The following is a 15,702-nucleotide window of genomic DNA, read 5'->3' on the forward strand; positions in this document are numbered from 1 at the left end:
TATGGTAAAGTAAAAATAGGCTACCTGGTTCAATAGTATTCGGCTGCAGAGCCGCAGACATATAGCAACCAATCTACCACTGTGAGCTAGAAGTAATAGGCCCATTCGAGATGAACTGCGGTTGACTTTACTGTAGGCTCGTTCGACTTGATGCAGATCTGCGCAGATCTGACTTGATGTGATGCATGCTGAGTTGAATGCAATGCATACTGGGATGGACGCGATGCGCAAATACTGTCTGACTTCTGGCAGACGGAGAGGAACTTACCACCATGTCACCATGTCACCTTAATGACCTTAAAATATTGCGGGAGTCTTTGCCTGCAGCCAGTTCTTGCAGTTGTCTTTCCACGGACTGCACGAGCTGAAACCTGCCCTCATGACGTCAGTTCAAAGACTTCATAGGGCCGTTTGGGAGGAAGACGATTTTGACAGGTTTCTCATTCTGCTTCCTTATGTTGGAATATGCGAAAATGAACATAAATCAAAGGGATACCTTCCTATATGTGATTTCTGCAACATGTTTCTGAAAACGTTTGGATATTCTGTCATATGTTGTTGGTTAAATAGGAAAACACTTGATATTGAATTTATGTGCTGCAATGCAGGCCTGTTAACTGTATGACAACAGTGGTTTATTTAAACTACATTATAGCAATTTATTTTGCCAGTCATGCTCATTTTAATGACTAAGAATGAAAGTTATACTGTATTTATTACACACAAAATTCAGCGATATCTCCCGCAATGTCTCCCGTGATTCACGTCAGACATACTGCAGTCTGTCCAGGACAAGCTACCGTCTGTTGTAGCTCCTCCCGGCTAGACTTTGAAGTTCACATTGACATAGAAAGTCAGCCAAAGTCAGCCGCAGTTCATCTCGAACAGGCCTTTTGGCTGACTAAGGAAGCAGAATGAGAAACCTGTCATAATCGTCATGAGGAGCTTCCTTCCAAATCGCCCTATCACGTCTTTGAACTGACATCATGAGGGCGGGTTTCAGCTCGTGAAATCCGTGGAAAGACAACTGCATGAATTGAATGCAGGCGCAGACTCCCGCTCATAGACAGTAAAACAGACAATCTGGAACGCTAAAGTGCTACAAGCCAGGCAATTACATCACGTTCGCGTGTACAACTCGGGCAGTGCGAGCCAAATAGATAGCAGCATAACTTCCTCTCCGGCTGCCAGAACAGGAATTTCTAACCATTATGCATTGCGTCCATCCCAGTATGCATTGCATCTATCCCGGTTTGCATTGCGTTCAACCCAGCATGCATCACATCAAGTCAGATCTGTGCAGATCTGCATCAAGTCGAATGAACCTTATTGCATTGTTGCTAGGTTACCGTGTGTATTCACAGTACTGAATACTATATGCTGAATGTGTTTTCAACTACGGTAACCGAATAGAGCTTCTGTGTAAAGACCTAGGGAAACATGAACTCCATAGGGAACCAAATCGGGTGCCTCACCGGCGAGCAACCTGTGTCCGCCTATACAGCGCAGGAGTTGAAGCCCTTAACCCTCTAACCGCCCATGTCGCAATATTGCGACAAGCGTCATTACTGAATAAAACAGACGATAGACGCGAGTACAGTGTAAAATCTCATTTGTACTCTTGACCACTAGTTGACAGACACCCAGAGCTTCGATTCAAGCTCAACCTTTTTTTTCAAAGTTTTCAGGAAGCATGCGAAAAACACGCGAGAAACACACGAAGAAGACGTGCATTTCCTCCATAACGCGCAAGCGATGCGGGCCATAGTTTTGCACAAATTGAAGCAGAAATACACCAAATGTTGAAAAAAAAATTCACGTGATGAAGTCTTGGATCTGTTATTCACCTATTCTGATTCTGAAGGAGAATATCTGCCTTTTGGAGAATATGATCGATCGTCTATTGACTGATAGTCACGGTGCGTCTGTGAATGGAGGTACGTCTTTGCGACAGTGTCCACTAAGCATACCATGCTTATTTCGACCGTCTGCCCAACATAGCTGGAGGTGCCAGTGGCAATAGTGATGATAGTGTCCGTAATGGACGTGGTATAGACAGCAAGGGTTGTAAAAACAGGGCTCTGAAGAACTACAAAGTCACCCGCGACATGGAACTAATTTGACCAGGCTACTTTATTGTATAGTAGCATAGGGTTTGTGATTATAGTAATAGTTTACTATTGTTGGTTTACATGTGACTATTCCTGTTCATTTGTTATGTCGGTGAAATGACAAAAAAAGAAAGTAAAACTGCTCAAATATGTTCAACATCTAGTATTTACTGAAATGTGCATAATTCACGGTGGTTACCATCCAGTGACGTCATAATATGCCAATTAGATGAGTAAATTTACCCCCTTCATAAGCTTCTGTTCACACTAAATGTTTTTCACATTTACAGTAGGACTTTATCTCTGACCACTTGCAAGCCATGGCCTTTTGAAATTTTTATGTACAAATCCAATTTATTCTTTTTAAACCCTGGCAGCTAAAGGGTTAATTACTTGGTTTCAGGAAAAGTCGGCGACCAACCGACATTTGCTTGTCCCACCATCGTCAAACGTGGTCTTAATTGCAGAGGTATAATCCCCTCTGAATTGTTATGTGCATTAAAAAAGAAAATCAGGACACAACTGAATGAAACCAACTGCCCACAGACCGTATAATATACAACACGTTTGGCTTTATGTTTATGGAATTTAGCAGACACTTTTGTCCAAAACGACAATAGTTAAAATTAATAGTAAACAGTTTTAAAAAGACTATTAAGGGAAAAAGCACTAATAATAACAATAATGTCAATACAATATCAATGATCAATAATGAAAATAACAAATACCATAAACGATAACTCATAAGAATCACTTAATTAATTAAGTGTAAGCTGAACAGATATGTCTTCAGATCCCTCTTTTTTAAAATGGAGAACAAGCACAAGCATTTTAAAATGGAGAAACTTTAATTATTCTGAAAAATTATTAACCACAAAATCACTTTTACTATTACAGTTGCTCACATAGTCATCTGCAAAACCAATTGCTTGCTTAAGAGCATTCAGAATCAAACAATTCACATTATCATTTAGATGTATCTCCTCATGGTAGTTCTTCACTGGGAAGATGCAGTTCATGGGAACACCCAACTTGTTACTGCACTCTTGCATCTGCATAAACAAACATATCTGTTATGTTCAGCAACGTCAGACATAGACGCACACACAGACACACAGACACACACACATGTAACGGAGGCGAACTGAGCTAGCATACTAGCTCACACCCCTAACCTTAAGAACGCTTCTAACCGCTGAGTTGGAAGCCTGGGCTTTTAGCTCAGTGGTTAGAGCGTTCAACTCCCATGCCGGTGTGTGTTGAGGTGGCGGGTTCGAGGGCTGTGAGTGGCGGACGAATACAACCTCGGTTACACACACACATAGTGCACCAAAAGAACTTACTCTCTTCTTGATGATCTTGCTTGAGTAGATGTTCTTCAAGTTGTCCTTCACAAGCGGACATGCCAAGTCCACATGTGTCATGAAGACCACTTGTGGGATGCCTGCAGAATCAAACACATATAAAGACACTCATGCAATCACACCTCACCCAGAAACAGACACCAAAAGTACATGATGTGGTCTAATCAGCCCTATATGTAGTTCTCAACATAGAATTCTATCAACCAGACTGCATTTCTATTAATAAAACATAATTAGTTGCATTTCCCAAAATTCCCCATTTACTAGAATAGCAAATTCTTACCTATGTCACTGGCATGCTCTCTGACCTCTCGCATTTTCTTAAAAACATTATTGTTTTCTTCCATCAGATTGATGCTTTTTGCTGAGAGGACATTGACCAGACAGTGAACCTTATCATCCAGAGTAGGGCTATTGTTGTAGCCTTTTGTGTCTTCTTTGGACAGTGGGAATAAATTAAACTAAACAAACCAGAATACATACTCACATATGAGGTCAGGATCCTTGTGAGTGTGTGTGCACGCAGGTGGTAAACTTAATTGTTGAGAGTTATTGGAATAAATTGCAATATACTGTAAAATGTCTTATACATTTTACTTGTCATCATGTCAAACTGACCAATACACTGGTATTCCTTTGATGCAGAATTTGCAGAAAACCTACGTTTATTTTAAGCAAAATAAGTATATTATCTTTACTGGAAACGGTGATAATGGTACTGATAATTTTAGTGTAGCACCATCAAATAGAAGATGTCGCAGATGTCAAACTGGAATCATTAGCAAATCAACCATTCACCCACTGTGTACTGTACTGTACATGTGCCCTACACACCTTTTTTATTAAACGTGTACTTTAGTCCTACCTTGTAATTCTCTTTAATGAGTCCCTTCAATATACTGATGATGTCATCGGTGTGTATCCCTTGATAGTCTCCCATCTCAAGACCCATTATGTCACTGAAGACAAATGGCAGAAGCCCTGTCTGCATGTCTTTGATTTGCCAGGTTTTGTACTGAAATATAAAACAAGAACACCAGATTTCCTAAACTCTAGCACATTATTTGAAAGTGACTTTGTTATTTTGCGGTCGATGGCATGCATGCCAATGACAGAGATGCTCACATCACTGTCGTAATGCAAAATTACACCATGTCCTACAATTACACTATGTCTTACAATACTCCCATCCAGCAGTTGCATAAGCTGTTGTATTATGAACTAGGGAATTGGTTTAGTAACACATGACTCTGTTCTTTTATGGACTGTCCAAATAAATGAGCTTGAATATGGAGCCAGAGGGTGCAGCACTTTTTTCTCTCCGAAAGATTCAGCAGTGGCCAGCACCTTGCCAATAATCATTGGTGTGCGTTACACATTTCTTCTACAGGTAGAAAATTACCAGAACAAAATTCTTCATTGCCATGGACAAATTCCGTCAAACATGGACATTTCCGTAGATTCACAGGATACACTGTTAAAAAAGGACGATGTACAATACGATGTATTGCATTTCCAAGAATACCACAGCCCCAGTCCACATAAAGAGATTGCATATTAATCCTTACTGAAATTTCTGAAATAATCAAATTAATCGATTAATCGTGATTATGACTTCCAACGATTATGAAAACAACATAATCTAAATATAATGATTATTTTGCTACATTCAGTTTCAGAACAATGCTCTCCTTTTAGTATAAATATACTCTTTTGATCCCGTGAGGGAAATTTGGTCTCTGCATTTATCCCAATCCGTGAAACACACTGCACACAGTGAACACACACTAATTCCGGCGCAATGAGCTGCCTGCAACAACAGCGGCGCTCGGGGAGCAGTGAGGGGTTAGGTGCATTGCTCAAGGACACTTCAGCCGCAGCCTACTAGTCGGGGTTCAAACCGGCAACCCTCCGGTTACAAGTCCTAAGTGCTAACCAGTAGGCCACGGCTGCCCCTTTTATCTTGAATTGTCGTGTCCTCCCTCCCGTACAATTGAAACTCTCCTAAACGTGCATCTCATCGGCACTTTATGGTCCAGGGGCCTGTACTACGAAGCGGGGTTACTGGCTTATCTGGGTAACTTCGAGAGTAACTTGATCACATGTGGCGTAACTTCCCGATTAACCCGTACTACGAAAGGTGGATAGGTTTTAACCGAGGTATGTTGCCATGGCAATTTACGCTGCATCTCAAACCTGCTCTGAGCAGGTTATGTTCTTGGTTAACCTGAGGTTTCCGTTAACCACACCCTTTATAAGTACCACCCCTTTACTAACAATTTCTCCCGAGAATGTCGGCGTATACCTGGATGATCCATACGACATTGGAGCGCAAATCGTGAGGGGCTCTATTCGCAGGGCGAGGGGTTTTAGAGACCGCCAGATACCCGGACAATATTCTCTATGAAGATATAGATTGTCAGCTGAGGGAATTCGTTATCTTTGTTAGATGAGTCACCCGTCATAGCAATGCCCTTACGTGGACAATTCATGTATTCCATCGGTGATGCTGAACATCTGAGCAAGAATACTGTATGTCCGAAAATAAATCGGACATAGGCCTACATATGCTGAACATCTGAGCAAGAATAGCCTAAATCAGACATAGCCTACAGTAGGCCTAATAAATTAAAATCACCATTTTAACAAACTTGTTGAATTACCTGCACATAAAGGCTACACATTTCCACCAGAATCCAACCGAATGCCTCCCTCAACCCCCTCCATAATCGGCCAACTCCTCTGCTACTGTAAAACACTCTGGTGCCTTACAGTAGTGTTCAAAGACACCTTTTTCTTGTTAGCTGTAGGCCTAGCCTACATGTTTTCATAATTAAGAAATATTAATGCAAGCTATAACTATATAAACCTATATTCTGAATAATGTTTTTGTGTTTCATTTTCACCTGCTGCCATGTGCATTTGGCAATGGTGTTGCATCTGAAATGTTCACAGGATTAGGCATACACTAAATCAGTCAATGGGGGCTACTTAAACATTAAATTATCCTTATTACTGTAATCTATATGCCCACTTCTGAATTGTGTTGCATCTGTAGGCCTTTTTATGAACTCAAAATAGGCAATTTAATTATTTCAACTCATTTCAGACATTCCGCAAGCTATTAATCCTCCGTAACACATATTTGAAGAACATGTGGAAATAAAACTTTACTTTTAGGCATTTAGGCTACCCGATCTGCAATACGTTGCCAACAGCCTTGCCTTGCTTTGTTTGCTGCCGACGTATTTGATTTTTGTCGTAGAGTGAGTTTTAATTCCTCGTAACTTGTCACAATAATTGTGCATTCCTCGTCCGTAAAATAAGGAGATCGCGTCATCATTGAACGTGCTGACTTGTGCTGCAATCCGCCCCTTTTATGTGAACGCGCACAAAATGATGTTTTCTAAACAAAGTTCGGGAGGAGCCATTAGGGATGATTGACAGCAATTAACTCACCTGTCATCCACCGCCAGGGTATTTAAGCCGGCCTCCTTATCCATACGTCACACGCCGCGGCGCTCGCAAAATTATCCCTCCTCCTCCCCTTACTCCTCCATTTCACTGATAGCCCAGTTACGCATCCTCCTTACACTGGGGGGTGCAAGCGGCGATCGCTCTATCGCGATCTCCGCTTCAGGCATCCATGACCACGGCCAGCTACCAAACACGCGCTTAGCTTATTCACTCAGTATAGCAATCATGCCGACGGGCGAACTAGTGAACTCTAATTAGGTTAACCCCGGTTCAACAAATCAACTTCTTAATCAGCGTCGTAGTACAGATTAACACCACTTATGATAACCAGGTTTTGTCAACCCCGGTTTTACAAAGTAACCCTGGGTTACATCTGGGTAGGTTAAGATCCCTTCGTAGTAAAGGCCCCAGGCTGGACCAAGTTGTTTTTGTTGCCATTTTCCACAGAGTCCACAGAGACTGCGTTTTTTTACAGTGCACATTCAGCAAACATTTCGTCACGATCCACTAACTGTAGGTAGTCCTGGCTCCAAAAACAGGAAACAAACCAAGTGGGTGCAGCCTGTCCCACAAACAAAAACGAACCCTGTGTGGAATTTCTCTGGAAATACTGAACAGAGGGTTGAGCTACTTCTCTGCTGTGTTTTGTTTGGTCCTTGGTTAAAATATACGTTGTTTTGGACAAAAGCATCTGCTAATAAATTGAAAGATAAACATAAACAGTAGCGTAGTGAGCTTTATCTGTGCTGAATTAATGATAACTTGATTTGAATCTGTAAATGCTGAAACTTAAGTGAGTATACATGTCATGATTTCAGCCAGGACTTGTGCCCACTGGCCAACCTGCTGGCCATTTTGTGTATTGCTCCTGATTTCTGTTGTGTTTTGTATGACCTTGTGCTCTGTTATCTGTCATGTGTTGTCTCCACCCCTCTCCTTATTTGGTCTTTGCTTCCTGTCTCTGCTTGTTCCCTCCATTTTCTGTTCTCACCTGTGGGGTATACTACAAAGCACGTTAGACATATCTAGGCTATGTAGTCATATCGAGGCTTGACAAAGCCTTGACTCAGGGGTATACGTTAAGTGATACTACGATTGCAGTTATGTGATATATTTGTCAAACTAGGCTTTCAGCTCAGATCTGTGCACGTTCTCGGTGTTGGGATGACTTTGGCCAATCATGTAACATGGAGACGCACAAGAACGCCTCTATTTAAAAACAATTACTTCCGCATTCATGAGCGATAGCTTAATCTACACTGCGGTCATTTTTTGTGTCTAACCTATAACATCAAATAAATCAATTGTCATCAGTTGTTGTATGGTATGCACGTCCATAGTGGGATATTTGCACGCACAGCACTATTAAAGCGCATTCGAGATCCAAAATGTTAGTAGAGGCGGAGCTCCACCTGTAAGATATATGACAGAATCCTACACGTGAGATAACTTCGTTTTTAAGACAATTGATTGGTCAGTGTGCAGTAGATTACACGATTTGAGCTATAACTTAGCACATAACCTCCTCCCGACCAGGTTTTGTTGACAGCATAAGATACCATGGTGATATAGCGACACTAAAACAGATCCACTTTCGTGTCACAGCATAGCCTGGCTTTGAGCGCAACATACCTCGCTAACCCACTAATCGAGATTCATAGTACACCCCAGATCCCTTTTGTTAATTGTTTGCTCACCTGTCTTCACTGGTTATCTGCTCTGTCATTGGTTATCTACTTAATTGTTCTGTGTATTTGGGTTCTCTGTTGGCTTTGTGTCTTTGTCGGATCGTGACTTCTGTTTCTCCTAGAGTAAGTGATTATGTATAAGTGTCTGAGTAAAATCTGGATTGATTCAAGTCTTGCTTCACTGGTTTGGGTCCTCCTTCCTGAAACCCTGACAATACATTTATTTTTTCAAAATGCAAAATGTTGTTTTGACCTACATTCTCCCCTTTCTATGGATATTTCTTACAGTATACGGGCAGATGGGACATATATACAGGGATCTTTATTTATCACTTATTTCTTTTAATTATTATATATATATATATATTATTAACATATATATTTTCACATTGTTTGTATCCTCTATATTGCAGTGTACCCATCCTCATCACATCAAGTTTAATGCATGAAAATCAAACTAAAATAATCATATTAAAATCTCTGCCCCTCTTAGTGGTGCAGTACTACCCAAAGATTACTTGCACTCACAACTTTAGTAAAGCTGAATTCACTTGAAGTGGCTGCCAGTGCCCCCATTTTGACTTGGTCCTGGAAGATGCTGTTGATGGAGTTGATGATGCTGGACTTCCCTGCCCCCACAGGCCCATGCAGCAGGAAACGCAGATGTTTGGGTCCTTGGCCACTGAGTTTATACTCTTGCAGGCTTCTCTTTACTGAGACACTCTTTCTATCAAATGTGGCAAAAGACATGTTCACACATATATCTTTATTTTGTCATCATAGTTCCAAGTTTCAAGTTCACGTTTATTGTCATATACTTGATAAAGATGTCACATCAATGCCAGTAATGACTCAGCCAGAGCCAGCTTTAGAGTATAATAATAAGCACAGAGAGACATGGAGACATTGCAATTTATCCAAACACACAAATCTCTTCTCTGTTGTTCTTGTGACTACCGACCTAGCACCTTTCTGTACCCCCCCCCCCCAAAACAAATGGAAAAGCTGCTATGCTATTCAGAGATCTCTTTTCTACAGACTGCTGTCGGTGCATTCCCTCTATATTGCTTCAGAGTTTATGTTAGTTTGTTTATTGTTGCGCTTCTCAACTAAGGGACCCTGAGAGCAAATCTTCTTTAGTGCTGCTTTAAAGGTGAACACAGGTGTGCACAAGTCAGTTCATCTTTATGATTTATTTCATGAAGATGGATGTGGGTAAGAGGTTGAAGAACTTACCCCCACTCAATAGTCCTCCAATCTCGGTCAAATTCTGAGAAACAAAGGCCACAAAGAAGAACGTTTTCATCATATACAGTAGTAATAACAGCTATCGAGTCAAAGTAGGCTTAGTAATATACAGCACCCTCTGCATTTATCGCAACATGCATATTATGTGTTTTTTTCTATAATTGTTTATTTTTAAATTTTCTTCTCAGAATAAATTTGCTTGCCTTCAGGTATTAATAGTATTCATTTAACATTCATTTGACATACCAAACATGTGGAGGGCACTATTAACTGAGATGTATATGTCAAATGTGATTACATACGGAGTAGAGAGACTGAAGCGGACTCTGAGGCGGTGCCTGTATCATTCCTCAGGGTTATTGTGTATTTCCCTTCATCTTCTTCCTTGGCTTTGCTTATCATGAGACTCAAGACTTTCCCCCTCTGGCTAATGCTGACACGGTCACCATCATATAGCATTTGTCCATCCTTCTCCCAGGTGGTCTGCAATTGGTCTGTGTTTGCCTCACAGCGAAAAACAATGTCCTCTCCTCTTTTCACCTTATTGTCACATATGTGAGATTGAAATTCTGTTGGAAAGTTAGATGGCAAATAGGCTCATTCATGCATGAATGAAATTTTGAAGTCATTTCTCAAACAATTTCACACAAATAAAGCTTGCAAATGCAAGTTTGCACCCAGCCTTTATAAAAAATAGCTGAGGAACAATAGTTGTTGTATTAAAATGTGTCTACAATTGATGTAGCAGGCTTCTAAAATATAGGCAGGGTCCTCTTCTACTTTGGTATACCTGGTTTTGGAAGAAATGATCCCATGATAGACACTGAAACAATATACAAAATGTCACTGGTTACTTTTATGTTTTAGGGTAAAGTCAGTTAAATTGAGACATCAGGTAAAATGGGATAAACTAGAGGTACCGCATAGCGGTACAAAATATGACCGCCGCTCAGTCCTGCTCATCCTCTCCCGCTTGACAATTTGTCTCCATTTCCTACTCCACCCCCTACTCTTGCAACTTTTGCGTATTGCTTGTATATGCGTGCCTCTGTGTGTGTGTGTGTGTCTAATTGTGTGAATGTGTGTGTGTGCATTTGGTGTGTGTATGTCAATTTGTCCCCATCTCCTATAGAGCCTGACCAATATGGTATTTTGCAGGCTGATAACCTACCGATTTCGATAGGCTATTTGAGTTATATTGGGCTATTGAAAAACTGATAACCGATATATATCGGCCGATAGTCATTTTTAATAAAAATGTTAACATGTAAAAATGTTCTCCCATAACAAGGTTGTAATCAAGGTGTATGTATTTGAATAGGCCTATCTAGATTCCTAATGAGAGGCTCTTCCTATACAGTAATTTGTTTAAGAATTAAAAGATTGTATAAAATAGAAATAATAAGAATAAAATAGGTCTGTGTTCTGTGATAACCACATTGCCATAAACTACATTGTGAGCAGTTTATACTTGCAGTGCCAGTTCAAACATGCTATTCCTGTAGAAAACCCATAACCTGTACTGTAGATATAGGCATGCTTTAAAAATAGGATGATATGGAAAAGCATCATTCCAGCTAAGCATTCAATAATGAACATTGGATATTATATTCATTATTATTTATTATTATTATTATTATTAATAATATTATTTTTTTTCCACAGATCGAAATGATAACAGCAATTTTGAGTTAAGGCTAGGCCTATATGTTTCTTGTTAAGCCTATTGATAACTATATGATAGAGAAGACAAACCATTTTGTGGAATGATGCATCATGTGAAATTTGCAACGATGTGACTTAAAAACAGTCTCTGGTAGGCCGTAAAACTTCATATCCACCAAATTTCATGTGCCCGGTGCAGACCCGGCGGCAGACACAAATTCACGGACGGGCAATACACCTTTCCAGGGGGGGCACGGGAACTTAAATTGATCACGGTAGTTTAAGCTTACACTTGACAAAACATTATAATATGAAAATGTAGATGCAATTGTTGTAAAATGGTGCAGCTCCTTTAAGAGAGCCCCGTGCGCAGGGATGGAGAGAGAGAAAGCGAGAGGGGGATATGTGTGTTAGAACTGAGATACGTGTGGAAAAAGTAGACGTGCTGTTAAGACTGGAGCTAGTCATATTCAAAATAATGCAAAAATAAATCCGCAGATAAAACCAAAATCCTCGTTCATTTGCTAACCACTTTCAGATAGAGTGTTAGAGTTAGAGTTAGCCCCGAAGTTACGGATAACTTCGGCCCTGGAGTGGTAACAAGCTCCCTGTTCTCCGACTAGGTCAGAAGAAAAAAACAGTAAAGGTTAACGCTATCAAACAAACCCAGGCCTACTTCTAGGTACTAACTACGATATGAGATATAGGGCCCTATCATGACATTCTAAAGTGCATCGTCACTCGTCAAAAGTCTATTCAAATTTAGTAGGATGTTCAGTTCACATTGGGAGGGGTTTCGTTCTCAAAAGTGGAGCGCATGGCGTAATAAGGTGTTCCTAGGTCTTTTAATCAGTCATATGGGTGTGTTTGGGGCATAACATCATTTTAAACCAATGAGAATGACATCTGTCATTCCCTTTAACGGCGCAACGCGCGATATGTCAAATATGTCATCGGTATTTTGGCATTCAACGGCGCATTTGAAGGAGGCTGCTTGCGAGACCGTATGGAATAGTCATTCTTAAACCATGCTTTACTAAAGCCTAGCATAGCCTTCACGCATTTGCACTCGTCTATTATTTGAACTCATTGGCAAAGTGAAACTAACTTCACCAAGGAGTCAGTCAACGACAAGACAGTTATATGCAGTTACTTTCACTATTGACTGACAATGGGTTACCATCGAAAACATAGGCTGGAAAAAGCAACACTTACCCTAATGTTGCTCAAATGACTGAATAAAACAACATTTATCCTGCAGAGGAGTTGCTTATATCTCGTGACAGTGCGTCTTCAGCTGTGCTCCATACGTGTCTCTCGCCTCTCCCCTAATCACTTTTAACCGTCATTACCAATTTGCAAATGATGGTGAATAACTACTCATCATGAGATGTACAGTATTTCGTAATATCTTTATTCTAATTATGTTTACCATTGTAATCGTGCAATTTGTAATGCTTTGCATGGACGTGCGCTGGTGTGCATTCATGAATGATAGAAGGATGGTGCGTGCACCTGCCAATATGACTGTTGACATGCGCTCTTAAAATAGCATATGAACAACTCGCCATTGACTTCTGACCAGGTTTAGGTGGTGTATGATAGCGATTTTTAGACAATGCGCCAGGTCCCTCCCTAGGTTGTTAATTGCCACACCCCTGGGCGCAATGCTTAAAAAATAAAGGTGCAAAATAACGAATTCAACTTCGCGCTGGTGAATAACGAACTTTACGCCATGCGCTGGTGACCCAAAATACAGCCCATAGCCTGCGAGCCGATAAGCATATTTGTCATCGGATGACAGGGGTTAGTGCAGAAGTGAAGTAGACTGCGCCACGTAACCTCCTCTCCATTTAGGTGATAGGCTTACCTAATGTTCCTGATTAATTAGCTACGGAATAATACAGATTTTACAAGTTTTATTTGCTAGTTGCTAGGTTGACAAACGTATAATATAGGCCTACATTTAATAAGTGTTCAAAATCAATGTATGGGATTGGGGTTGGTTGGAGCAGCCAAGCTCGTCCAGGGCGGGCACAGATGCCCTCCAGGAAAACTTTGACAATCCCTAGGCTATATGAAAATGTGATCTACCAAAACAGTGTCTCAAATTATCTGACTTCACCCTATGCACTTTACTTGCACATTAAACAGGTACTGTACAGGTAGGCCTACTGTCTTGAGCTGATTCCTTGGATGTAGCCTATTTAATCCTTCCTGTGGCTATATTGACGGCTGGACTATCCACAATTTCCTGACAAATGTTTTCACAGACTAGCAAGCCATTCTCAAGAAAACACTTTCGATCCACTTACCAGCAAATTAAGCGAGACCTCACAGTTGAAGGATATAAGCCAAGAACTAGGCTACCTTACCTTACGTTCTTAATGTGAATATCTACATTATAGTTACTACTATATAGGCTACTACCGTGACTGACCGCAATTCCGTGAAAACGAAAGTGGATATTGGAATGCAGGTAGTAGGCTAGGCTACTATAAACGCTTGAGCATTGTTAATTATCAATCTGTGTGTCATGATGGCTGCGCACAGAAAACTTCCACATGAAGTTGTCGTTCGTTGATAATAGCAAATCGGAAATTGGACCTATTTAAGTAATTTTTCATGACATTAGTAAATCTGACTGTCTCACGATATACCGTTCTGCACTTTTTAAATTTAGGCTAGGCCTACGGTTTTTATTGGTCAAGCAAGGAATGCTTACCCAGATAGCAAAACCACACTGGGGTGGATCTGGCCCACACCTACCATGCGACTCGGCCCAGATCCATCTCACGGACATGGTCCAGCGTCCAAACGCACAACGGGCCAAAAGTGGTCAGGATTCGTTTCATGGCTCTGCATCGGACATGGGTCAGCGCTGGCCCACTCTCGTACCAAAACAGTAAAACCACACTGGGGTGGAGCTGGCCCACACCTAACATTCCATCCGCGTCTGATCTGTTAAACGGACACGGCCCAGTCCCGTACAGGAGCGGCTTAGATCCGCGTACCAGATCGATGCCAGCTATATGCCTTATTTTCGGCATTTATAGTTAGCCTATGTTTAGTCTATCATTTAGGCTACCTTATATTTAATTACCCTACAGCCAGAAGCAATAATCATAGGCCATCCACAAAGTATACATTTCAGAATATAGGGCAATGGAAAATTATTTTTTTGTAACATCTATAACGCCAATAAAATGTGATGGTAGGCCTATGATGTGAATGATTGCATGAAATTTGAGCATTTGCTATTTTTGGCTGAAGAATGTAAATGAGAAAAAAATGCACAAAAAATTAATGTTATCATACAAATGCCAAGGTTTGGAATTGCCCTATAACAATCATAGCACATGTCGCTTGCTGTAGGCTTGCTGCATAGCCCAATACCCCATCAGAATCGAAGAAAATGTTTACATTAAAAAAAAAATCTTTATTTAAAACATCACATGAACATAGAACAATTGATCCAACATTTAGCTGGCTTCTTTCATCGCGCTGGCTCTTGCTACGCCCCCCTCCATTCAAAACATGAACAAAAAACATAAAATCCAAAATTTAGCTGGCTTTCTTCTTGTTCTTCACGCTGGCGCTGGCGCTTGCTACGGCCCCCCTCCCGGTCATGCGCCAGGGCGAACCAGCGTATGGCGCACTGGTGGATGTCAAGTCAAGTCAAGTCAGTTTTATTTGTATAGCGCATTTAACGTGCACAGAGTGCAACCCAAAGCGCTCCACATATAAGACATTGTCATGACACATAGACTAACAAAGACATTAGCGGACGGAGCGGCGTAGTCGCCAGCGTACCCGTGACACCAAGACAGAACTACATTTAAGAAAGAACAAACGCAAAAGATGCCGGACGGAGCGGCGTAGTCGCCAGCGTACCCGTGACACCAAAACATACAAGACAGACAACAAACAAATTAATAAATAAATAAAAATTAGTCCAATTTCCAACCGGCTGAAAATGTCCAAGGGCAATGATGACTCGCGTGAAACTGCGCACAGCTGTGTCTCCACAACCGATGCATGCAACGCCAACAAAGTTCTTCATCTCACTGGTAGTCTGGAGATAACGTGAACGTTAGGCCTTGTTAGTCTGGAGATCACTGGAAGCATAACAGTCCGAAGTCATGGGCG

At 41.0% G+C, this 15,702-nt stretch overlaps 1 protein-coding gene across 5 annotated transcripts; it reads right to left on the bottom strand.

Moving 5' to 3' along the window:
- Window positions 1-2,663: 2,663 nt before the first annotated feature.
- LOC143123114 (interferon-induced protein 44-like) lies at window positions 2,664-14,664 on the bottom strand. 5 transcript variants are annotated; one of them, XM_076284264.1, is made up of 9 exons: window positions 14,323-14,664; window positions 10,679-10,711; window positions 10,191-10,457; window positions 9,877-9,910; window positions 9,169-9,367; window positions 4,341-4,490; window positions 3,759-3,936; window positions 3,455-3,555; window positions 2,664-3,163 (listed from the first exon to the last, which is right to left on the bottom strand). In XM_076284264.1, the coding sequence occupies exons 1-9, from the start codon at window positions 14,354-14,356 to the stop codon at window positions 2,963-2,965; spliced, it is 1,197 nt and encodes a 398-aa protein (XP_076140379.1). In that variant the 5' UTR covers window positions 14,357-14,664; the 3' UTR covers window positions 2,664-2,962. The 5 variants fall into 5 exon arrangements, with proteins under 5 accessions (XP_076140379.1, XP_076140383.1, XP_076140381.1 ...); XM_076284268.1 differs by having other exon boundaries at window positions 14,279-14,663; XM_076284266.1 differs by lacking the exon at window positions 14,323-14,664 and adding an exon at window positions 13,869-14,221.
- Between the last annotated feature and the right edge of the window lie 1,038 nt (window positions 14,665-15,702).

The sequence above is a fragment of the Alosa pseudoharengus genome, unplaced genomic scaffold (genome assembly GCF_046254945.1).
Source record: "Alosa pseudoharengus isolate Yale_2024_CS ecotype anadromous, Long Island Sound unplaced genomic scaffold, YU_APseudo_1.1 YU_APseudo_1.1_scf_14, whole genome shotgun sequence".
NCBI lineage: Eukaryota > Metazoa > Chordata > Actinopteri > Clupeiformes > Clupeidae > Alosa > Alosa pseudoharengus.

Excerpts from the sequence above, each read along its gene's own strand:
- LOC143123114 (XM_076284264.1), bottom strand. The coding sequence starts at position 14,356 with ATGTCCGTGAGATGGATCTGGGCCGAGTCGCATG. Across the intron at positions 10,712-14,322 it reads GATCTGGGCCGAGTCGCATG|TGTCTATCATGGGATCATTT; the intron begins GTAGGTGTGGGC and ends ATATTGTTTCAG. Across the intron at positions 3,556-3,758 it reads AGAGCATGCCAGTGACATAG|GCATCCCACAAGTGGTCTTC; the intron begins GTAAGAATTTGC and ends TTGATTCTGCAG.